Here is a 24,948-nt window from a genome sequence, read left to right on the forward strand (position 1 = left end):
GCGCTAAAGTGATATTTGTTTAATTTACTTTTTAGTGTGGTAAAAGAAATAAACAGATAGAGAACAATGATCTATTAACAGCGTTCTACAGTCTATTTTTCACACAACAGTGGTCTATGAAAGGCGTTTTCTGTAGTTGTGGAAATCGGTTATCTCACCTAACCGTTCTCTATCTTGCGTTTCTTATTCCAACTTTTGTAGTAGTGGATGCAAATAAAACGAATGTTGATGGTGGAAAGCAGATTTACTGTCTATTTCAAAGCAACACATCGAAACATCCCCCGCCACACACACACACATCTATCCATTCTATCACAAAGACAAGAGAAACAATACATGAGACTTATCCTTTGGTTCATAGTCGACCAATTAACTCCACATCTATATTAAGCTTCTAAATAGTAAGTTGCCTGCTACTGAGTTGCAAAAGCAATCTACTCATAAATATTAGCATAGCAGGCGGGAAGTCAACACCACAGGAAGCTGAAACACTTAAGAAGCCAGCCAACACAGAAGAATCAACTGTAACGTAAAAAGATAGTAGCAGACCTCAACCGATAAGTCGCCTGCAACCAGACTGCAAGAGAAAAGAACCAGAATGCAAGAGAAAAAAAAAACCAGCCCCTGCATACATCAGAACAGAACATCGGAACAGAATAGAGAACCCTACCCAGAACAACTAGAAGAAAAGGCTGAACTAGCTTGAAACCAGCAGCACGGATGCAGATGCTCAACCTTTAGTTAGTTTTATTTTGATTAAAATTTCAGTAATTTGCTACAAACTTCAGCCATGCTACATTGTGAAGACATTTGACAGGCTAAAGTCGTATTACCTAATAAAAAATAACCTAAGGTCCACTAGCTAGGTAGCAAGGGAAGTCAGAATCGAATCCACAGGGAAACAGGCGTTCTTTCTACTATCAATTAATTAATCTAGACTATTGTGAACAAAGTTGGTTGATGGTTTGTATACTAAGACTACGAACGAATATTAAACAAGAATGAATCAATATATTAAGGAATCTAGGGTATAGGTTTGCCAACAAATAATAATCCAGGACATTGAACACTAACGATAATCAATAAAGTAATTAATTAGATTAGCATGCTCTCTCAAGTCGATACTAATCATAGACTTAGAATTAACGGGCTCTCGCTACGTATTAACTCTAATTCTACCTATTGACACAAGCCTAAACATCAAATTGCATCTCTCGAATCTTAATTTGATATTGCATAACTACCACAATTAAACCTGCGCAAATCTAATTGTATAGTGAAATAAACCAACCAATAGGAATCAATTACAATGCCAACAATCATAATAATTCAATCATCCCTTCATATTTTTCATGGATCCCCAACCCTAGAAATTAAACTACTCAAGCATGTTGACAATTAACAAAGGAATAATCATAATTGAAAGCATTATTAAAGAAAGACAATGAATTGAAATAAGAATTAATACCTATTTGAAGAACAAGGGAATTGAAAGCTTGAATTTTTATTGAGAATTAAACTAAGTGTTTTTGCATAAACTAGAGAGAAAATTAGGCTAAGGAAATAATACTAAGCTTCAATACTAGAAAATAAAGTGTTCTCTAAAAACAATTAAGGCTTGCTTATATAGTTTGCCCAAAATAAAGCCCAAAAAACGGAAAGAAAACTCGCGCATAAGTGCTGGGGGTTGGCGTCGCCCGATCGGGCGTCGCTTCGCCCGATCGGGCGATCCACTCGATAGTCGGCCCGATCGGGCCAAAATCCGCCCGATCGGGCGGTTTGTGAACTCTCCATACAGCCTCCAGATTGACCGCCCGATCCGGATCGGGCGTGCTGCGCCCGATCGGGCGCGCGTTGATGATTCCAGATTGCTTATAATTCCGCCCGATGGTTGCATTTCGCCCTCAGCTTCCAGGGCGATTTGCAATCTTCAATGTAGCTCGCCCATATCACTGAGTCTAACTCCCGGGGCTCAACCATAAGCATCTAAGGCTCCCGAAAGTCGATGATGGAGGTCCCGAACTTCTCGGACTCATATAGTGGCCTAGATCAACAATGAAACGGGTCTAAAACGACCAATTTCTCATAATCAAACCTGAAACTCAAGGCACACTCAATAACACACATTAGTACTAGAAACGGCTCCTAAGAGCACGTTTGACACATAAAAGTACTAAGGGACGGGGGTAAAAATACTATATAAAACATGCATATCAAGCTAGATCCTTGCTTGTCCCTAAGCAAGAAAATCATCGATGAACACAAAACCAACTTCACCCCCGACATAATTCAAAATGAAAAACATAATTCGAGGGAAAATCCAACAAGCATGCATCAATGTTAACCAATCAAATTCATTCAACCGCCAATCCACCTCAACAATCGTCACGCAAAGCGAACCACAAGTGTACAATGGAATTCAAGACTAGTGCTCACACACTCGTCACTCATTTATGTGGCGGATAAAAAATGTACCCGTTCACTCCCCTCCCAACATATATATGTACAATGCCCTCCCAAACTCACAACACTCGTGTGTCTAGAAAAACATGCACTCAACCTAGTAGTCGACTCGGAATGTGTCATGTCATAACTTGCATTGATAAACAACTACTTTCACATTAATATGACTCTATGCACAAAGGTCGGAAGGTCTTCAAAGCTTGTAATGATAGGCTTAGGTAGGGGTGCGGTAAATTTGGGTAAAATGTGAGCTTAAAGCCTTGGCTTTGGGGAGCATAAATCCTAGCAAAACCATGATCAACCACAAATGATGACCACAACTCTCCCACTCAACACATGATGAAACAACAAACAAACCACACTATACTTTCTTGCCTTTCTTTCACAATTAAAATCAATCACTCATAAAGATAAGAAATTACAATACTTGAGTGAAACAATGCTTTGAATTTTCTTGAGAATAACGATTTTTCCTTCTTTTTTTTTTCTTGCTCAATCTCATTTTTTTTTTCTTTTGGAACCTTCACACGATTTTTTTTTATTCTCCTCATCTCATTCATTTTTCATTTCATTTTTTTCAACAACAATCATGATAAGAAGAACTTCCCTTTTCAATACTCAATATGCTCAAAATGTACCACACTACAACTCCCTCACCTCACTACTATTAGCTCCCCTAAGTTAGGCTTGGGACTAGTAACCATTGGGGAATTTACGGGCTTGTATTCTGGTTAGTCACCGAATAAATGGCACAAGCACAACATGGGTAGAAAAAGAGGGAACAAACGTATCTAATTTCATATGAAGGCTACCTAAATAGAAAAATGCCTTCGTCCTCCACAATGTGCATGTATATGAGTCATAAAACATTACTAATAGTTGCAAACCAATACTCAAAATCAATGGCACACCAGGAAGCTATCACACATCCTAACCAAGTCAACTAGTCAAGCACCAAGTCCACAAGTAGTTAGTCGGAGTTGACTCATGTTTAGGCATCAAAACAATCGAACATCAAATCATGGCTAACACATCTACATTGCCCATCATCAAACACCAAGAATCAAAACAATTTTCAATCAAAGGGGCACAGGGAAGCATGATTTTGCATTCATCGGAACATATTTTTGTATTTTTTTTCAAAGCAATAAACTAATCTAGAAAGCATTAAACACACCAAAATAAAGAAATGCGAAAAAGAAAAGAAAAACATACCTACAATGTACAAGTAATGTGAAACCCTCCCCAAACCAAATCAAACAATGTCCTCATTGGCTCAAGGGTATCGAACCAACTCGATCTCATCTCCATCATTGACGGCCATTGCCGCCATCATCATCATCATCACCATCATCACGGCCACCATGCCCACTAGGACCCGCTCCCCACCCTCCGTACTGGGTGGGTGTGAAGGTGCCCATAGAACCCGGAGCTCCATATCCCTCCGCGGGATAGGTATACCAGGTAGGGTGCTCGTAATCTGGGGCAATATAGCCCTGCCTGACATACTGATCATAAAATGGGAACATGGTCCTCTGGTGATCAGCTGCGAACTCCCGGAACCCGAGCTCAAGTCTGCTCAACCTCTCCTCAATGGACCCCTGCTCCTCAAGTACTACCGGGCCACTCTGGGGCCTCCCCGTGTCTCGACGCCCCCTCCTGAAGTAGGTGCGAGGCTCTGGCTGGTACTGATGGGGCTCTGGCTGAGGGTCAGGCTGAGGCTGGGGGTCAGGCTGAGGCTCTTGCTCAAATCCAACAAATAGATAATGAGCATGACCGGGTCTGAAACTAGTGCGGCCCTGAGGGTCAGGCAAGGTGAAAAGCCTGTTTCCCTCGAACATCCAGTACATGGCTCCCGGCCTAAATAACCCATGCTCCCCCTGTAGCCTACGGAGTCCAGCAAAATAAGCCAAATCAAGCAAGTTGCTACCCAGAACTGGAATCTGGTTAGCCTCAGTAAAGTTGGCCGTGGCCATGGCTATGTGGGTGATCAACCCACCAATGGTAATTTTGGTAGTATGTGTGGAAGTGGCTATGGAGTAAAATTGAGAGGCCATGTGATGTGCAAGGTTCATTTTGTGGCTCTCCTCTCCTTCTGAAATGTAGCCACCTAGGATCTCTAGCTCCGTACTCCTAATGTTCTGGGTCTCATCCCTACCAAAGATTGTAAATCCTAGGAACCTGTAAAAGACAATGGGTACCGGGTGTTGTATCTTGGAAGCATGCAAATGTTGCATACTCCCGGGATTATCATTGCCCGTAAGCTTTCCCCACATGGTGCAGTGGTTATGGGTCTCCTTAGGTTTCCTACTATATGTGGTAGACAATCCAAAAATCCTACCAAAATCAAATAAGCTCATGGTGTAGGTTCGGTTCATCACACGAAATTGAACCGATGACACGGTTCGATAACCATCCCTACGCACATTAAAACTACTCAAGAATTCTAGAGTCAACCGTCTAAATGTGAGACGGAGCATACTATACATGTTACTCATACCAACACCAACAAAAACACGTTTTACATCACGCTCAATTCCCATTTCATGCAAGGATTTTTGACATATAAAGCGAGTAGGGATTACCTCCCTCAATTTGAGGTGCATGAATCGTGCTCGTTGCTCCCCCGTAATAAAGATGACATCCGGAAAATCCGTGTCGGGCTCGAATTGCGGCGATGGAGGTGGTGGTGTCGGTTCCCGAGCTCTGCTCGTGGAAGCCTCATGTTGATTTCTTGGTATCCTTGTGCATTTCCTTTGTGGTCGGTTTGCCATTGATGAAAAATCTGAATTTTTGAGTTTTTGTGCTTTTTGGGTGAATTTGGGGATTTTGTGGGGATGAGAGAAAACTCAAATCGGTTAGGTGTAGGTTGTAGAGGATGATGAGAGGATGATTTTGATGAAAGAATTGTTGAATTTGGTGGAGATTTGAGGGAGATATGGTGGTTTGAAGTTTTTGGAAGTTGGGGTTTAATGGAGGAAGTGAGAGAAAGTTAGGTTGAAGATGAAGAGGAAGTGAAGAAAGATTGGGGAAACCGTGAGTTTATCGCTGAAATCGCGTCTCGCCCGATCGGGCGACTTTCCGCCCGATCGGGCGGAATGCGATCCTTTTCTTTTCATGTGTGCGCGCCCGATCGGGCGCACCTCGCCCGATCCGGATCGGGCGATTTGCGAATGCTCATTTTCTTGACTTTTTCCTGCCCAGAATCATCCTTGACTTTTTCTCGAAACTTTCATCAACCGCCCGATCGGGCAAAATTATTTCGCCCCATCGGGCGTTCCACTCGCCTTCTGCGCTCGATCGGGCAAACAATCGCCCGACTCGGGCGTTCCACTCGCCAGACCGCCCGATCGGGCGAAATAATTTTGCCCGATCGAGCATTCCACTCGCTAGACCGCCCGATCGGGCATGCTGCGCCCGATCGGGCGGAAATAAACTGCAAGAAACTCATCCGTGCGCGCCCGATCGGGCGCACCTCGCCCGATTCGGATCGGGCGGTTTGCAGCGTGCTTGGCCTTGTGCGTAATTTCACTTTCTCGAACTTGGAGCTTTAGGCCTGCATATTATTAAACACCCAAACAGCGTAATGCCCTCTTCTCGCCTCACTAACACCAAAAAGAATACTTAAACACACTTAGGTATGGGAAATACTAACTAAACACACAAAAATAGAATAAAAAAAAAAATCAAACTTATACTACTAAAGCGATAAAATACGGGTTGCCTCCCGCAAAGCGCTGGTTTATTTCTAGGTCCTGCTCGACCTTGTTACCTTGAATATGGAGTCTATGAGGCGGAGGGATTGAGGTGATGGACCTCAACCACTCCTACAGTAGCCCCATCATGATACAACTTCAGACGTTGCCCGTTGACCTTGAATCGTTCACCATTCTCATTCTCTACTTCAACAGACCCAAACTTGCTTACCATAGTCACGGTGAACGGCCCAGACCACCTAGACTTAAGTTTTCCAGGAAATAACTTAAGCCTAGAGTTAAAAAGTAGAACCTTGTCGCCCACCGCGAACTCTCTATGCAAAATGTGATTGTCGTGCCACTTCTTGGTCTTTTCCTTGTAAATCCGGGCACTATCATAGGCTTGTAGTCGGAATTTATCGAGCTCACCCAATTGAAGTAACCGCTTCTCACCGGCTAGCTTTGCATACATGTTGAGCTGTTTGATTGCCCAATAAGCCTTGTACTCCATTTCTACTGGTAAGTCACACGCCTTGCCATACACCAACCGATACGGGGAGGTACCAATAGGTGTCTTAAAGGCGGTTCTGTATGCCCATAGAGTATCATCTAGCTTATCGCTCCAATCCTTCCTTGACTTCGCCACCACTTTCTCAAGGATAGATTTGATCTCTCGGTTGGAGACCTCAACTTGACCACTCGTCTGAGGGTGGTAGGCTAGCCCAGTGCGGTGATAAACCCCATACTTGCGCAGGAGCGCATCCAGATGCCTCTCATGGAAGTGTGAGCCTCCATCACTGATCAAAGCGCGCGGAACCCCAAATCTAGGAAAAATGATCTTCTTGAACAGGGAGATGACTGTCTTAGCATCGTTAGTAGGTGAGGCAACGGCTTCCACCCACTTTGACACATAATCTACAGCGACAAGGATATACAAGTTACCCTTGGACGATGGGAATGGTCCCATGTAATCAATTCCCCACACGTCAAAAATCTCAACCTCAAGGATCCCGTTCTGTGGCATCTCATACCTCCTCGAAATAGTGCCGGCCCTCTGGCACGCATCACAAGCCATAATAAAAGCCTGTGCATCCTTGAACATAGTAGGCCAGTAAAAACCACATTGTGACAACTTAGCGTTTGTTTTAGACGGTCCATGGTGACCACCATAAGGTGAAGAATGACACCTACTGATAACACCTTAAACTTCCCATTCTGGAATACAACGCTTGTACAACCCTTCAGCAGTCTCACGAAACAAATAAGGGTCATCCCAAAAGTAAAACCGGACATCATGTAGGAATTTCTTCTTCTGTTGATATGAAAGATCGGCTGGAAGAATTCTCCCCACGATGTAGTTAGCAAAATCTGCGAACCATGGTGACTGACTGGAAAGTGCAAGTAGATGATCATTCGGAAATGAATCATCAATTGGTGTAGATCCCTTACCATCGTCATACCTCAATCTAGACAAGTGATCGGCAACCACATTCTCAGCCCCTTTCTTGTCACGGATCTCTAGATCGAACTCCTGTAGCAGTAGTATCCATCGAATAAGCCTAGGCTTGGCTTCCTTCTTAGAGAGTAGATACTTGAGGGCCGCATGGTCAGTATAGACTATCACCTTGGATCCAATCAGATAGGTGCGGAATTTATCTAAGGCATTGACTATAGCTAGAAGCTCCTTCTCAGTAGTAGCATAATTAACTTGAGCTTCATCTAAGGTCTTACTTGCATAATAGATGGCATGTAAAACCTTCTCCTTTCTCTGACCAGAACTGCCCCAACTGCATAATCACTTGCCTCACACATTATCTCAAACGGAAGATCCCATTCGGGAGAACGAATGATGGGAGCCGAAATCAGTGCCTGTTTAATCCTGTCAAAGGCTTCAAGACAAGCATCAGTAAACACAAACGGGGCATCCTTGAGGAGGAGCTGGGTAAGTGGTTTAACAATTTTAGAAAAATCCTTGATAAAGCAGCGATAAAACCCCGCATGACCAAGAAAACTTCTAACACCCTTCACATTAACTGGAGGGGGTAATTGTTCAATCACTTGGACCTTAGCTCGATCCACCTGAATGCCCTTATCAGATATCAAATGTCCCAAAACCACCCCTTCAGTAACCATGAAATGACACTTTTCCCAGTTCAAGACTAAATTGCGCTCTTCACATCTTTTCAAAACTTTAGTCAGATTTAGCAAGCAAGAATCAAAAGAAGTACCATAGACGCTAAAATCATCCATAAACACTTCCATGATAGACTCAATAAAATCAGAAAAGATACTCATCATGCAACGTTGGAAAGTAGCAGGTGCATTACACAGACCAAAAGGCATCCTACGATATGCAAAGGTACCATAGGGACAGGTGAAGGTGGTCTTTTCCTGGTCGTCTGGATGTATGGGAATTTGAAAGAAACCAGAATAACCATCCAGATAACAGAAAAACATGTGACAAGCTAGCCTTTCTAACATTTGATCAATGAAGGGAAGGGGAAAATGGTCCCTTTTAGTAGCAACATTAAGACGCCTATAATCAATGCACATGCGCCAACCTGTGACTACCCTAGTTGGTATCAACTCATTTTTTTCATTTCTCACCACAGTTGTCCCCCCTTTCTTAGGCACTACCTGAACGGGACTCACCCACTTAGAATCCGACACAACATACACTATACCCGCATCAAGCAATTTCATAACTTCAGCTTTTACAACATCTTGCATGACAGGGTTCAAACGACGCTGGGGTTGGATGCATGGTTTATGATTCTCATCTAGATGTATCCTATGCATACAAAAGTCAGGGCTAATACCCTTTAAATCATCAATACTGTACCCAATGGCCTTTTTGTGCCTTTTCAACACAATAAGAAGTTGGGATAACTGGTCTGCATCAAGTGCAGTACTGACGATCACAGGGCAAAGTTGTTCATTATCTAAAAACGCATACTTAAGGTTAGCAGGAAGAGGCTTAAGTTCGGGTTTCTTTACCTCTTTAACAGAACAAACCGGCCGAACTAACCTCTTCAATTTGGTGCTCTCCGGCTCAGATTCTCCACCATTAAGAGCCAACTCCAGAGCATCCACTTCAGCACTCCAAGAACTGCTATCACCTGCAGAAGACTCACAACAAAGCACTGCCTCCAAAGGGTCTCTTTCGAGAACTTGGGAGACGTTATCACGAGTAATAAGGTCAACTACATCTATGCGATAGCATTGTTCCTCCTTTAGCATGGGACTTTTTAAGGCACTGTTTAGATTAAAAGTCACCTTATCATCCCCAACAGACAATGTCAATTTCCCACTTTTAACATCAATTACCGCCCCCGCCGTGTGAAGGAAGGGTCTACCTAAGATTATGGGAATTTGAGAATCCTCCTGCATGTCTAATACTACAAAGTCTACAGGTATATAGAATTTACCTACTCTAACAGGGACGTCCTCTAAAACACCTAAGGGGTATTTGACAGAACGGTCGGCCATTTGCAGAGTGATATTGGTAACCTTAAGCTCACCCATATTCAGTTTAGTACAGACAGACAAAGGCATGACAGACACACTAGCACCTAGATCACATAAAGCTTTATCAATAAATACGGTGCCAATGTTACATGGGATGGAAAAACTCCCGGGGTCCTTATGTTTAGGTGGAGACTTGTTTTGCAAATAAGCACTACATTCCTCAGTAAAAGCTACAGTCTCTACCTCACAGAAAGCACGTTTCCTGGTCAAAATATCTTTCATGAATTTAGCATAAGCAGGAACCTGTAAAATTAATTCAGTAAAAGGAACCGTTACCTGCAAATTTTTGAACACTTCCAAGAATCTGCCAAACTGCTTGTCTAGCTTATTCTTGAGTTGTCGGTTTGGGAAGGGGAGTGCAATAGGTGGTACTTGAATATCCGCCCCCTTCTTAACCTCAGTTGTAGTCTCATTCTCATTGACTACCTTTTCAGCTTCCTTTTCACCCATAACTATCTTCGGGATTTCCTCACTGACCAGATCACTAGCAGACACCCCGGAATCAACCTCAACCGGCATAGAAGGACCATCATAATCCCTACCACTCCTCAATGTAATTGCATTAGCAGTCTCCCTATTTTCGGGCTGTGAAGGAAGTTGGCCTGGTGGCCTCCCTGCAATAGTAGTAGCCATCTGTGCCAACTGTGTATCAATGATCTTATTATGAGCAGTAAGAGCATCGATTTTTGCATCCTTTTCACTTAGAGATTTTTGCATTTGTAGCATCATGTTTCTCATCTCTACTAGCATAGGGTCAGGCTGTGTGGCTTGAGGTTGTGGTTGTGGGGGTGATGTGTGTTGTCTAGAGAACCCAGGTGGCCCACTAGACTGCTGGTTGTAGTTGTTTCGGGGTTGGTAAGATTGTTGGTGTGGGGGTTGATATGGTTGTGGTGGTGGATGTTGAACTAGGTGAGGGTTTTGGATATTGTTGCTCCTGTAGGAAAGCAGAGGGTTATTTTTGTAGCCCTCATTGTAAGAGTTGGAGAATGGGTTATTTTGTTTGTAGGATTGAAATGCATTAAATTATTCAATAGAGCTCCTACATTCCTGTGCCTAATGACCAGACATTCCACAACTTTCACAAATAGTAGCAGGTTGGGCACTCATAGCAGCTACACTAACAGGTTGGGCAGATTGAGCATTGGTCGCTTGCATATTATCAAACTTATAATGTAAAGCAGTCAATTGGGCAGTTAATTGTTCAATAGAATTTAAATCATGCTTACCACCCCTGTTAGATAGACCTCTAGGATTTCCATACTGGGCATTGTGAATGGCTATCTCCTCAATCACCTCCATAGCTCTAGGCACCTCAAGTTGCATGAACCTCCCACTGGAAGCTGAATCCAACAAACATCTAGACTCATTGCCCAGACCATTATAAAACTGCTAAATCAAGAACCAATTTTCCAAACCATGGTGCGGGCATTCTCTTTGCAAATCCTTGAATCTCTCCCATACCTCGAACAAATTCTCATCCGCTTGTTGTGAGATACCTAATATCTGACCCCTCAGACGAGCCGTTTTCTCAGGTGGAAAATATTTAACATAAAAAGCAAGAGCCAAGGATTCCAAATTATTGATTTTCAAAGCCGCTCGATTCAACCCATTAATCCACAGTTTAGCTTTCCCACTCAAAGAGAACGGGAAAAGTATCTCCATAGTCTGCTCCGGAGTCAATCCCTTTTGCTTGATGGTGGAGCAATATTGGATAAAGGACTGAATGTGAAGATTCGGATCTTCACCTGGTTCCCCACCGTACTGGCGTCTCTCGATCATGTTAATCAATGCAGGCTCAATCTTGAAGGTCTCAGCTGCAATAGAAGGCATGATCGCCTTTGGTAGCACGGACAGACTTGGCTTAGAATAGTCTGTAAGCCGTGGGGTAGGTGGCGGTATCAGATTTTCGTCACCCATCTCTATCTCTGAAACTGAATCTGTATCTGAAGGAAAAAGATCGCCAATATTATGATCAGAATCAGAGTAATTCCCACACTGTGCAATGAAAGTTCTTCTTCTACGAAAGGTTCTTTCGGGCTCAGGATCGAATGGAGTAAGATTACTAGTACCTACGGTCTTGGGCATAGACAAAGACTACAAAACAATGTGAGATCCGGTCTCAAGGAACGTGAGTTCCGGGAGTAGTGACAAACAATAATCTAGGATAAGCAATCAACAACAGAAAATAAAACCGTTTCCTCGGCAACGGCGCCAAAATTTGACAGGCTAAAGTCGTATTACCTAATCAAAAATAACCTAAGGTCCACTAGCTAGGTAGCAAGGGAAGTCAGGATCGAATCCACAGGGAAACATGCGTTCTTTCTACTATCAATTAATTAATCTAGACTATTGTGAACAAAGTTGGTTGATGGTTTGTATACTAAGACTACGAACGAATATTAAACAAGAATGAATCAATATATTAAGGAATCTAGGGTATAGGTTTGCCAACAAATAATAATCCAGGACATTGAACACTCACGATAATCAACAAAGTAATTAATTAGATTAGCATGCTCTCTCAAGTCGATACTAATCATAGACTTAGAATTAACGGGCTCTCGCTACGTATTAACTCTAATTCTACCTATTGATACAAGCCTAAACATCAAATTGCATCTCTCGAATCTTAATTTGATATTGCATAACTACCACAATTAAACCTGCGCAAATCTAATTGTATAGTGAAATAAACCAACCAATAGGAATCAATTACAATGCCAACAATCATAATCATTCAATCATCCCTTCATATTATTCATGGATCCCCAACCCTAGAAATTAAACTATTCAAGCATGTTTAAAATTAACAAAGCAATAATCATAATTGAAAGCATTATTAAAGCAAGACAATGAATTGTAATAAGAATTAATACCTATTTGAAGAACAAGGGAATTGAAAGCTTGAATTTTTATTGAGAATTAAACTAAGTGTTTTTGCATAAACTAGAGAGAAAATTAGGCTAAGGAAATAATACTAAGCTTCAATACTAGAAAATAAAGTGTTCTCTAAAAACAATTAAGGCTTGCTTATATAGTTTGCCCAAAATAAAGCCCAAAAAACGGAAAGAAAACTCGCGCATAAGTGCTGGGGGTTGGCGTCGCCCGATCGGCGTCGCTTCGCCCGATCGGGCGATCCACTCGATAGTCGGCCCGATTGGGCCAAAATCCGCCCGATCGGGAGGTTTGTGAACTCTCCATACAGCCTCCAGATTGACCGCCCGATCCGGATCGGGCGTGCTGCGCCCGATCGGGCGCGCGTTGATGATTCCAGATTGCTTATAATTCCGCCCGATGGTTGCATTTCGCCCTCAGCGTCCACGGGGATTTGCAATCTTCAATGTAGCTCGCCCATATCACTGAGTCTAACTCCCGGGGCTCAACCATAAGCATTCAAGGCTCCCGAAAGTCGACGATGGAGGTCCCGAACTTCTCGGACTCATATAGTGGCCTAGATCAACAATGAAACGGGTCTAAAACGACCAATTTCTCATAATCAAACCTGAAACTCAAGGCACACTCAATAACACACATTAGTACTAGAAACGGCTCCTAAGAGCACGTTTGACACATAAAAGTACTAAGGGACGGGGGTAAAAATACTATATAAAACATGCATATCAACATTCATAGGGGTGAAACCGTCAATAGGCTCACCACTATATATGGGTGTACAGAGAAATAAATGTGTTAATCTGCAAACCTAATTAAGGTGAATGATATAAGATTAAACGTTGTTTCAAGCATTAAACTAAATTCAGATATCATATTGCTAAATTGCAGATTTATCCACAATCCATCATCCCAGTCTTTCCTTTTAATCTTTCCCTTCATTAGTCACTCACCTCGATCCTTTTTGTATCTCATCTTCTATGTAAAAAACTTGTTTTGCTTGAGATGAGAAGACAAATGGATCATCTTGCAATAATCGTCCAGTATGCATCAATTTAGAGAAATTGACACATACTCCGCTGTTTGGATATGTTCTTACACCCCTACGAATGTCTACCCAATCACAACGAAACAATACAACTTTATAATCTCCATAGTAATTTAGTTCATAGATATCCATCACTTTTCCGTAGTATGCCACTCCATCCGCTTCAACCATAACTCCAGAATTTTGTGTCAAAAGACGACAATCGCGATCAGTGGAAAGGAATTTGTATCCATTGATTATGTATCCTTTAAATTTCTACCATAAGAATGCAAACCACCCGCCAAAGCTTTTCTTAGTTTCCCATCTTCGGTGGTTGCATCTATGAAACGTACCTACGATAATACTTAATTATATCAAATAAAGTTTATTTTTTCAAAAACAGAAGTATGTATTAACATTAAAATAACTTAAGTAACCTTGTTTCGCAGCCACCCTCCAAATTCATTGATGATCCATTTACTTTCATCACTCTCCGCGACAGAAATTTCTAAGTTCATTTGACGCTTCTCGGTTAAAAATTCACTTCATGGAAGAAGAAAAAACATAAGAGTGATTTATTACAAAATTTGTTATTCAAAATAAAACCAACATAATACTTACTCTAGATCCCCTTTGATCTCATCAGAGTGAAGTAAAACGTAGCGATGGGCTTGTTTTAAGCTTTGACCATCAAGGCATATGCTGACCTCCTTTCCAATGACTCGACCGCCGGAATTAAATAAGTATTCATCAGAATTTGAAATGTCATCATCCATCCTTTTAGGCATGTTGAAGATGGTCTTAACACCTTGAAGATATCTCGAGCAAAACCTAATTGTCTCCTCTAAAAGGTAGCCTTCCGCAATAGATCCTTCAGGTTGGGCTTTATTGGTTACATGTGACTTCAAATGGGACAAATACCTTTCAAATAAAATATTTGTATATAATAAATGTAAATTATTTAATAAAAATATAATTCACATAGGTAAGATATAAACCTTTCAATGGGATACATCCATCTGTATTGCACTGGTCCACCAAGTTTAACCTCCTCCACTAAGTGAATCAACAAATGGACCATGATTGTGAAAAATGAAGGCAAAAACTCCATTTCCAACTGACAAAGAGTTAAAACAATTCCATCTTGAAGACCATATAAATCATCTGGATCAATACTGGTGGAGCACAACTTCTTGAAAAACGAAGACAATCTAGCCAACAAGTCAATCACCTTTGTATCATTAGAAGATCTTAAGGCAACGGGGAGGATATCTTGCATTAGAACATGGTTGTCATGACTCTTGAGGTTAATCAACTTCCTTTGCTTCATATTCACACAACTAGAAAGGTTGGATCCATATCCATCCGGAACTTTAAGTTTCTGCAAAACATTTAAGAATCTCTCTTTTTCCTCCCTAGACATAGAATAGGAAGCTGGAGGCATGTATTCATTTCCATTATGATCAGCACTAAGCCAAAGGTGAGTCTTTATTCTCCATGCTTCAAGGGCTTCTCGATCATCCCTATTATCTCTACTCTTATCCATACTAAGAAGTGTTCCCAAAAGATTCTCAGACACATTTTTCTCAATGTGCATAACGTCTAAATTATGCCTTAGAAGATTATGCTCCCAATACACCAAATCAAAGAATATGCTTCTCTTGGTACCAAAGACAATTTCATCTTGGACATCATTGTCATCAGTTTGTCCTCTTTGTCTCTTTTTCGGTGGTGCCTTTGACTTTCCATAAACATACTCGACCTTTTCTTGTTGCCTCAATATATCTGTGCCGCTAGGACGAGATGGGGCTTCACCCAACTCATTAGTTCCAAACTTCTCACAAAACTTTTCACCCTGACGTCGATATGGGTGATCTGCGGGTAACCATTTTCTATAGCTACAATAACAAATCTTGTTCCCAAATCTATCAGAGGGTGTGGAATCCATGCATATAGGACATGCATTGTAACCTTTTGTGCTCAAACCAGAGAGCATTGCATAGCCAAGAAAGTCATTAATAGTCCAAGGCAGAGCCGCGCGCAAATTAAATTTCACTTCGTCAAAAGAATCAAAAGCTTGAACCCCTCCCCACAGCAATTTCAACTCATGAACTAATGGTTGCAAATACACGTCAATATCATTTCCAGGACTTGCTTTTCCGGGACTAAGTGTGGACAAAATGAAAGAAGATGGCTTTTCCGAGAATAACCATAACAAAACTACTGGAATCAGTTACTGAACCATAATTTTTGGGAGTTCATTTAGGTCTGTTTGATGCAGTTCTTGTTGATATCCATTCCATGTTATCATTTCTCAAGTTATTGGTGGGTGATATCGTATTAAAGGTCTCTTGCAGCCAATATACATGCCAAAATAACATTAAGTGAAAAACAAATCCATCAGGTATGAGCACCAATCCTGCTGACTCCTGGAAGCCAACAGAAAAAGGATAGAAAAACAGCCAATTATCATGTAAAAAAAGCCAATAGCTCTCGGTATTTTCTGGAATAATTAAATCCAGATTTTTGTTTTTACATCCACACTATCAAGCCTAACCTAGACAGCTAAACACATAACCCAAGTTTATGTCAATTTTGGCCCCACTAATTAACATTGACATATTCAACAATCTACGGGCAAAGAAAAAGAAAATACATCAACAAATACACGAATTGAAGCAAAAATTCCAAAAAAACTCTTTTCGATCAGGACGTTGAGACAATTATTTCACAAAATACAACAACAAAAACTAAATAACCATACAATTTGTATAATTTCCTAAAAATATTTTAAATATGTAGAGAAGAACTTAAAACATACAATTTCAGCAACAAAAGTAAAAATAAAAAAAATAAAAAAACAAGAAAAGTAACCTGGAAGATCGAATTACAGTCAAGAATTGAGCGGATTTATCAGATACACCAAGGAAGCAGCAACTCAAAACCCAGATGATGCTCGAATTTCTCCAACAAAAAAACAGAGGAAGCAGCGAATTTATCTTGAATGTTTTGGGCGAATTGCGAATCAATTGCGATTTCCTTGAAAATGTAGGATGAGAAGTGAGATAAAAGTGGGATGAGCTGAGAGCATTGAGGAATTTGATTATGCTAACAGTATAGGTTGAAGACGAAATCCAAGGGATTCGCTAACGGTGTTGAACGTGATAGAGGACGGATTCGTCAGAGGGTGGTTAGGTTTTGGAGCTAGCTAGCAAGGTCGGTGATGGAGGAGTTGAGAGAAACGTGGGAGTTGCAGCCCAGTAAAGCGGGATTGCGAAAATTTCAGTTAGCGGGATTTTTTGTGAAAAATAAATTCTTTATGCAACACTTGGGTACCACGTGTCTTTTTATGCACATATCGACGCTTCGGGGCGCCGAAATTTGTTTCGACTGTACAAACCGTCGAAATATGCAAATTACATATTCGCGCCCGCCTTACCCATGCGACCCTTTCCAACAGCGTCGAAACTGATCGGTCTAAATATGCACCCTTTTTTTGTAGTGAAATCTTGAAGTTCACTTCATTCTTGCTGCTCTGGAGGCTTGGGATCCAAATCATTATGTCTTTCGCTTCGGAAATAATGAGGTATGTCCCATCCTTGAAGAGTTTAGTACCATATTGGGGTGGCCCATTATGCCGGAGCCATGCATGCCTAGTGTTGAAGAACACTTTTTCTTGGGATTTGAAAGATATTTGGGCTTGAAGCCCCCACTTTTGAGTGCTGTTGTATATGGCAGAGGGGTGGATTTTTCCCTCCTTGCTACTTACTTTGCTGGGCTTGATGTCCCCAAGGTTTTCCGCATGAGGGCCTTGAGTTTTTGTATCTTTGCTCGCTTCCTCTTCTCGAAGCAGGGGTTTGGCAATGGTGATGCCTCCTGTTAGGATATGATACATATGAATAAACATAAATCATGCGGAAAAACCATAAAGCCAGGAAACATCTTATTAACACATAATCATTTAGCATAATTCAGATGCATACACTTTGTAGCGTGCCCTCCTAGCTGCGCCCGAACCGAACAAGAACAAGTCTTTAGGACTCCAAGTGTCGTCCCTCCGTAGCTAGTCCACAGCATGTCCGGATCCGCCTTAAGCTTGACCAACTAGAATCGCCCTTAAGGTACTAAGAATTTTCGGCTATTTTAGGCAATGATGTGACTAATTTTTGCTCTCAAAAATCACTTTGAATACTTAAATTCTCTATGTAAATTATGAGCCCTTAACTCATATTTATAGGCCATGGAATAAGTAATCGAATCCTACTAGGATACGAATTAATTAAATTAGAATCCTAGTAGAACTCTTATTTAATTAATTTATCTTTTAGGATTAGGAATTTAATCATTAAACAAATCCTATACTTTTTAGGTTTCGTATGTGAACAGAAACTCTACACGAGCATGACCCGCAAGCGTGCAGGCCATGCCCGCGCACAGCCCACACGGACGCTCGGCCCACGCGAGCTACAAGCCCACGCGAGCAGCAGCAATGCTCGCAGCCCACTGCTCGCAGCTGCGCTGCCACGGCCTGCTGGGCCTGGCGTGGCCTTGGCTGTTCGTGTGGCGCGCTTGGCTTGGTGGGCCTTCGTCTGGCAGGCCTCGTCCGATGCTAATTCGTACGATACGCTTCCGATTAAATTCATGATTCCGGAATTTAATTTTGATACGAACAATATTTAATATTTTCGATTCCGGAATTAATTTCCGTTTCGAACAAATATTTAATATTTCCGTTTCCGGAATTATTTTCCGATTCCGATAATATTTCCGATTCTGACAATATTTCCGTTTCCGACAATATTTCCGATTCCGGCAATATTTCCATTTCCGATAATATTTTCCGATACGTACCATGTTTCCGTTTCCGGCAACATCTACGACTTGGATAATATTTATATTTCCGATATGATCCATATTTCCGTTTCCAGCAATATCATCGTTTCCGGAGTATTCATTTCTTGCCTTTGACGATCTCAGCTCCCACTGGAACCAAGATCCGTCGATTCCGAATATCCATAGATGGAGTATTTAATATAATGCCATTAAATACTTGATCCGTTTACGTACTATTTGTGTGACCCTACGGGTTCAGTCAAGAGTAAGCTGTGGATTAATATAATTAATTCCACTTGAACTGAAGCGGCCTCTAGCTAGGCATTCAGCTCACTTGATTTCACTGAATTATTAACTTGTTAATTAATACTGAACCGCGTTTATTAGACTTAATATTATATGCATACTTGGACCAAGGGCATTATTTCCTTCAGTCTCCCACTTGTCCTTTGGGACAAGTGTGCATTTCCTAATTCCTTTGTCGCTTGATGCTTGCTCTTGAACATAAGGTAAGAGTTGTCATCCCTATTATGTCCAGAGGTGTTTCTCGGTTTCAAAGTTCAACTGATCAAATAAATAGATAATCATAACCTATGATTCATCCGAGCACGGCCATGCATTTTACAGTTTCTAGCTCTCCGAGTGACCTTGTACAACTTTTAAGCATCTCATCCCGATTTATGGGAGGACAATCCCAATCTTGCGATCTTGAGATTAGACTTCGTTTGATAGGTGATTACCTGAGCGTTTCTTAGTCACAGGACTGGTCCTGACAGTCTATCTTGAATATTTCGTCAAATTGAAGGGACTCATCATTTAATAAACCACAAATTAAATGGAAAATGAATTCTATTCATTTATTGTGAATGATTAACCAATAATGTTTTACAAAGTATTAACCTCTAAAACTTTAAAACATTAAACAAGGACATCAAAGCCATTCTCCAATATGCTTGATTCCCATAGCTGCAGTGTGCGAGTTGTGCTTCGCCTGCGGCAGAGGTTTAGTCAATGGATCTGATATATTATCATCAGTACCAATCTTGCTTATCTCGACTTCTTTTCTTTCAACGAACTCTCGTAGAAGGTGAAATCTACGAAGTACATGCTTGACTCTTTGGTGGTGTCTAGGCTCCTTTGCCTGTGCAGAAGCTCCGTTATTATCACAATACAGGGCTATTGGTCCTTTAATGGAGGGGACTACACCAAGTTCACCTATGAACTTCCTTAGCCATATAGCTTCCTTTGCTGCTTCATGTGCAGCAATGTACTCCGCTTCAATTGTAGAATTCGCAATGGTGCTTTGCTTAGCACTTTTCCAACCTACTGCACCTCCGTTGAGGCAGAAGACAAACCCAGACTGTGATCTGAAATCTTCTTTGTCGGTTTGGAAACTTGCGTCCGTATAGCCTTTAACAATTAATTCATCATCTCCACCATAGACCAGGAAGTCATCTTTATGCCTTTTTAGGTACTTCAGAATATTCTTGGCAGCAGTCCAATGTGCCTCTCCTGGGTCTGACTGGTATCTGCTCGTAGCACTGAGTGCGTACGCAACATCCGGGCGTGTACATATCATAGCATACATTATTGAACCAACAATGATGCATACGGAATCCCATTCATTCGTCTACGCTCATCAAGTGTTTTTGGGCACTGAGTCTTGCTTCGAGTCATTCCATGAGACATGGGTAGGTAGCCTTGCTTGGAGTCTGCCATCTTGACCACTGACCTTCTTGTATACACAAGATTCGTCTGCGTTCTTGATGAAACCAAAGTCACTGACTGCTTCATCAAAACGTATATTCCGGCTCCTGGATGCCTGCTTCAATCCGTAGATTGATTTCTTTAGCTTGCATACCTTTTTAGGATTCTTTGGATCCTCAAAACCCTCAGGCTGTGTCATAAACACAGTTTCGTAATCGTAATATGCAGCGATTGCTAACATTATCTGAATAGACTTTAGCATTGCAACTGGTGAAAAGGTTTCATCGTAATCCACACCGTGGACTTGCCTGTAACCTTTTGCAACCAATCTAGCTTTGAAAACTTCAAGTTTCCCATCCTTTTCCTTTTTCAGTTTGAAAACCCATTTGCTTCCAATGGCTTGGTAGCCATCTGGCAAATCGACCAAATCCCATACTTGGTTTTCAGACATGGAGTCTAATTCAGATTGCATGGCTTCATGCCATTGCTTGGAGCTAGGGCTCGTCATAGCTTGTTTGTAAGTCGCAGGTTCATCACTTTCAAGTAATAGAACGTCATAGCTCTCGTTCGTCAAAATACCTAAGTACCTTTCCGGTTGAGACCTATATCTCTACGATCTACGCGGGGTTACATCTGTAGATTGTACATGATTCTCACCAGAAACTTCTAAAGATCTCATAGTTTCATCCTGAATGTCATTATGAGCATTCTCTAGAATTTGTTGTTCGACTCGAATTTCTTCGAGGTCTACTTTTCTCCCACTTGTCATTTTGGAAATGTGATCATTTTCCAAAAAGATACCATCTCGAGCAACAAACACTTTGTTCTCAGATGTATTGTAGAAGTAATACCCCTTTTTTTCCTTTGGATAGCCCACAAGGATACTTTTGTCAGATTTTGGATGAAGTTTGTCTGAAATTAATCGTTTGACGTATACTTCACATCCCCAAATCTTAAGAAAAGACACTTTTGGAGGCTTTCCAAACCATAACTCATATGGAGTCTTTTCAACAGCTTTAGACGGAGCTCTATTTATAGTGAGTGCGGCTGTATTTGGTGCATGTCCCCATAATTCTATTGGAAGTTCGGCCTGACCCATCATTGATCTAACCATGTCTAGCAAGGTTATGTTCCTCCGTTCCGACACACCGTTCCATTGTGGTGTTCCAGGAGGAGTCAATTCTGATAAAATTCCACATTCTTTCAGATGGTCATCAAATTCATAGCTCAGATATTCACCGCCTCTATCAGACCGCAGTGCCTTGATCTTCTTGCCTAATTGATTCTCTACTTCACTCTGAAATTCCTTGAATTTGTCAAAGGATTCAGACTTATGCTTCATTAGGTAGACATAACCATACCTACTGAAGTCATCAGTGAAAGTGATAAAGTAGCTGAAACCACCTCTAGCATTTGTACTCATTGGTCCACATACATCTGTATGGATTAAACCCAATAGTTCATTTGCTCTTTCTCCAACTTTAGAGAAAGGTTGCTTTGTCATTTTGCCAAGTAAACATGATTCGCATTTACCATAATCCTCTAAGTTAAATGGTTCTAGAATTCCTTCCCTTTGAAGTCTTTCTAAGCGTTTCAAGTTTATATGGCCTAATCGACAATGCCACAGATAGGTGAGATCTGAATCATCCTTTTTGGCCTTTTTGGTATTTATGTTATATACTTGTTTGTCGTGATCTAATAAATAAAGTCCATTGACTAATCTAGCAGATCCATAAAACATCTCTTTAAAATAAAACGAACAACTATTGTCTTTTATTATAAAAGAAAATCCCTTAGCATCTAAGCAAGAAACTGAAATGATGTTTTTAGTAAGACTTGGAACATGGAAACATTCTTCCAGTTCCAAAACTAGCCCGGAGGGCAACGACAAATAGTAAGTTCCTACAGCTAATGCAGCAATCCGTGCTCCATTTCCCACTCGTAGGTCGACTTCACCCTTGCTTAACTTTCTACTTCTTCTTAGTCCCTGTGGATTGGAACATAAGTGTGAGCCACAACCTGTATCTAATACCCAAGAAGTTGAATTAGCAAGTATACAGTCTATAACGAAAATACCTGAAGATGGAACGACTGTTCCGTTCTTCTGATCTTCCTTTAGCTTTGGACATTCTCTTTTGTAATGGCCTATTCCATCACAATAAAGACAGCTTGATGTGGACTTGTCCTGCTTTGATTTAGCATTGCCCTTGGACTTTCCACCTTTCTTGAATGGTCTCTTTCTAGCCTTGAGTAAATCTTTGGCTTCACAGTCCAGTACTATTTCAGCCTTTCTGACAAGGTGAATAAATTCTGCAACTGTTTCTTCTCTTGGTTCACTTAGGTATAGTTGCTTGAAGCGACCAAACCCACTGTGTAGTGAATTGAGCAAGACAGAGACTGCCATCCTTTCGCTTATTGGTGTTCCTAGTAGACTTAGGCGATCAAAATATGAACACATAAGATCCACATGGAACCTCAGTGGGACGCCTACCCTTTGTTTAGTGCGAAGGAGCTGAACATGTGTTTCTTAGACCTCCATCCTATAACACCTGTTGGGAGAACTAACCTTTAGACCAGACATTGATTCAATCAACTCATGGACGTTCAGGTCCCTGTCCTCCGTACTTCCACGACAGATATCCCTCAGATTCTTGATGAGCGTAAAAGGTTCATAGGCTACAAACCTTCTAGCCCAATCATCAGGGATATTGTTCAGCATGAGACTCATAACCTTTTTGAGATTCGCATCCCAGGCGTAAAATCTCTCAGGGGTCATGTCTCTGGCATAGTAGCTTGGCATGGGATGTGACAGTACATACTCAAGTCCATTGAGTTTGACTATTTCAACTAGCTTAGCTTCCTATTCAAGAAAATTTGTCAGGTTCAGCTTGACCATAAGCTCAGAACCCATGATGATGTTTTGATTGTTGTTTGCCATATTAATACTACAATTGAAAAGAATAAACAAATAAATAACCATACACAGTTTCTCTTAATAAACTTAAATTCTAGCATACATGCATAATTCAATGTTTATTAAGCATTTTATTCAAGTTATGTGTTCCGGCAGGTGTGAATAAAATGATTCCAAGATCCTAAAATCATTGAAGAACTAAGCACAGTTTGTCGACTTAATCCTAGAACATCTTAGGTAAGCAAAAGCCTTTTGCTAATAGTCTAGAAACTATTCTTGGTTGATAGGTACGTCTAAGAACTTATTAGGTAAACCTATCGAATTTGCCACGACATAAAAGGACTCCTTACTTATATCGTTGAGTTTCACCAAAACTAACATGTACTCACAATTATTTGTGTACCTTGCCCCTTTAGGACCAATAAGTAACACCTCGCTGAGCGAAAACTATTACTAGATTGATGTAAAGGATATCCAAGCAAGTGTATATTTTGGCATGGCACCTTTTAACTCAATTTTTAAGTTTGGAACTTAAGGCTCTTACTATGTTGGTTAGATTTTAAGTGAACTAAAATCCTTAATCATGCAACATAATCAAGCTTTTGATCTCATGCATTTTAAGACATATTTAAAACAATAAATAACTTAAAACATGCATAAGATATTTGTGATCTAGTATGACCCGACTTCATCTTGAAGCTTTGACTTCAAAGTCCGTCTTGAAAATCTCCGTGGGAGGCACCATTTTCTTCAAATAGGATAAGCTATAACTAATTACAACTATTTGATGGTTCGCAGACCATATTTGAATTGAAAAATAACTTTGGTACTTTAGACCAATTACATTCAAATTAATGGTACGCAGACCATATTTTCTATCCTATTTGGGCCATACTAGTCACTTCATAACCTGCAAAACAGTACATATACAATATATACCATTCACCCATTCATTATCATGAATGGCCCACATAGCTGGTTAGTAAAACACATTATGCATCACGTAAACATTTGCAGCAATTAATCAAGGGCACCAATAATCTACCAATTATTCAGTCCTTATTAATTCTAATCAAGTTGTTTTAACCTTAAGGATTTGTAGACCTAATCAAGAGTTTATGACTAAAAAGCGCTCCCACTTAAACCAATAAATTCATATGCTTTACCAATTTTAAACATAAAAATGTATTTCTAGTCCAACCGGAAACGTACAAATTTAATTAAAATTTAAAGCTCATATCAATTTATAATTGAATCCAAAAAATTTAATTTAATTTCAGTCGTATTTAAATTAATTCATGATTTTAATTTTAGTAAAATAATTAGAATAAATAACATTTATTATAATTATAATATTCAAAATTAAAATCCAAGAAAATAATTCAAATTATTAATTTTAAAATTAATTAAAATTACGTGAACTGAAATTTTCAAATTAAACATTCAAAACGATCTAATCGTAACGCAAACACCCTACGCGTTGCACGCCCATGGGCCGTACGCACACAGCCATTGCTGGCCATGTGCGCGCAGCCCATGCGCTCGTCGCATAGCTGCTGCTTCCCTATCGCAAGCCTCCGCACGTATTGGTGCTCGCTGCGCGCGCGACATCGCTCGCTGGGCGCGCGACATCGCTCGCTGGGCGCGCGAGCCATCGCTCGCTGGGCGCGCGACATCGCTCGCTGGGCGCGCGACATCGCTCGCTGGGCGCGCGACATCGCTCGCTGTGCGCGCGAGTAATGCTGGGCGCAGCGCTCGTGGCACGCGAGCTTGCGCTCGCTGCGCGCGAGGCTGCGCGCCCTTGTGCGAGGCAGCGCGCGTTGTGGCGCAGCTCGCTTGCTGCCCACACGCGACTGCCTTGGCTTGCCCTTCGCCCATGCCCATTCGTT

The 24,948-nt window shown here is 41.1% G+C and overlaps 1 protein-coding gene and 1 non-coding gene across 2 annotated transcripts in view; one reads left to right on the plus strand and one right to left on the minus strand.

Annotated features, from left to right (window-relative positions):
- Positions 1–492: 492 nt before the first annotated feature.
- LOC110778276 (uncharacterized) overlaps positions 493–24,948 on the minus strand; it is a 29,767-nt gene continuing 5,311 nt past the window's right edge. Inside the window, exons 2-7 of the mRNA XM_056832142.1 lie at positions 15,972–16,034; positions 14,604–15,799; positions 14,227–14,526; positions 14,043–14,148; positions 13,532–13,881; positions 493–577 (exon numbers count right to left, since the gene is read on the minus strand). Of these exons, the coding sequence (XP_056688120.1) occupies positions 493–577; positions 13,532–13,881; positions 14,043–14,148; positions 14,227–14,526; positions 14,604–15,799; positions 15,972–16,034 (2,100 nt within the window). The remainder of the gene's footprint in view (positions 578–13,531; positions 13,882–14,042; positions 14,149–14,226; positions 14,527–14,603; positions 15,800–15,971; positions 16,035–24,948) is intronic.
- LOC130464466 (small nucleolar RNA R71) lies at positions 11,098–11,204 on the plus strand. The gene has a single exon (XR_008924876.1). It is a non-coding gene; the product is annotated as a small nucleolar RNA R71 (small nucleolar RNA).

This window comes from Spinacia oleracea, chromosome 6, assembly GCF_020520425.1.
Source record: "Spinacia oleracea cultivar Varoflay chromosome 6, BTI_SOV_V1, whole genome shotgun sequence".
Taxonomy (NCBI): domain Eukaryota; kingdom Viridiplantae; phylum Streptophyta; class Magnoliopsida; order Caryophyllales; family Amaranthaceae; genus Spinacia; species Spinacia oleracea.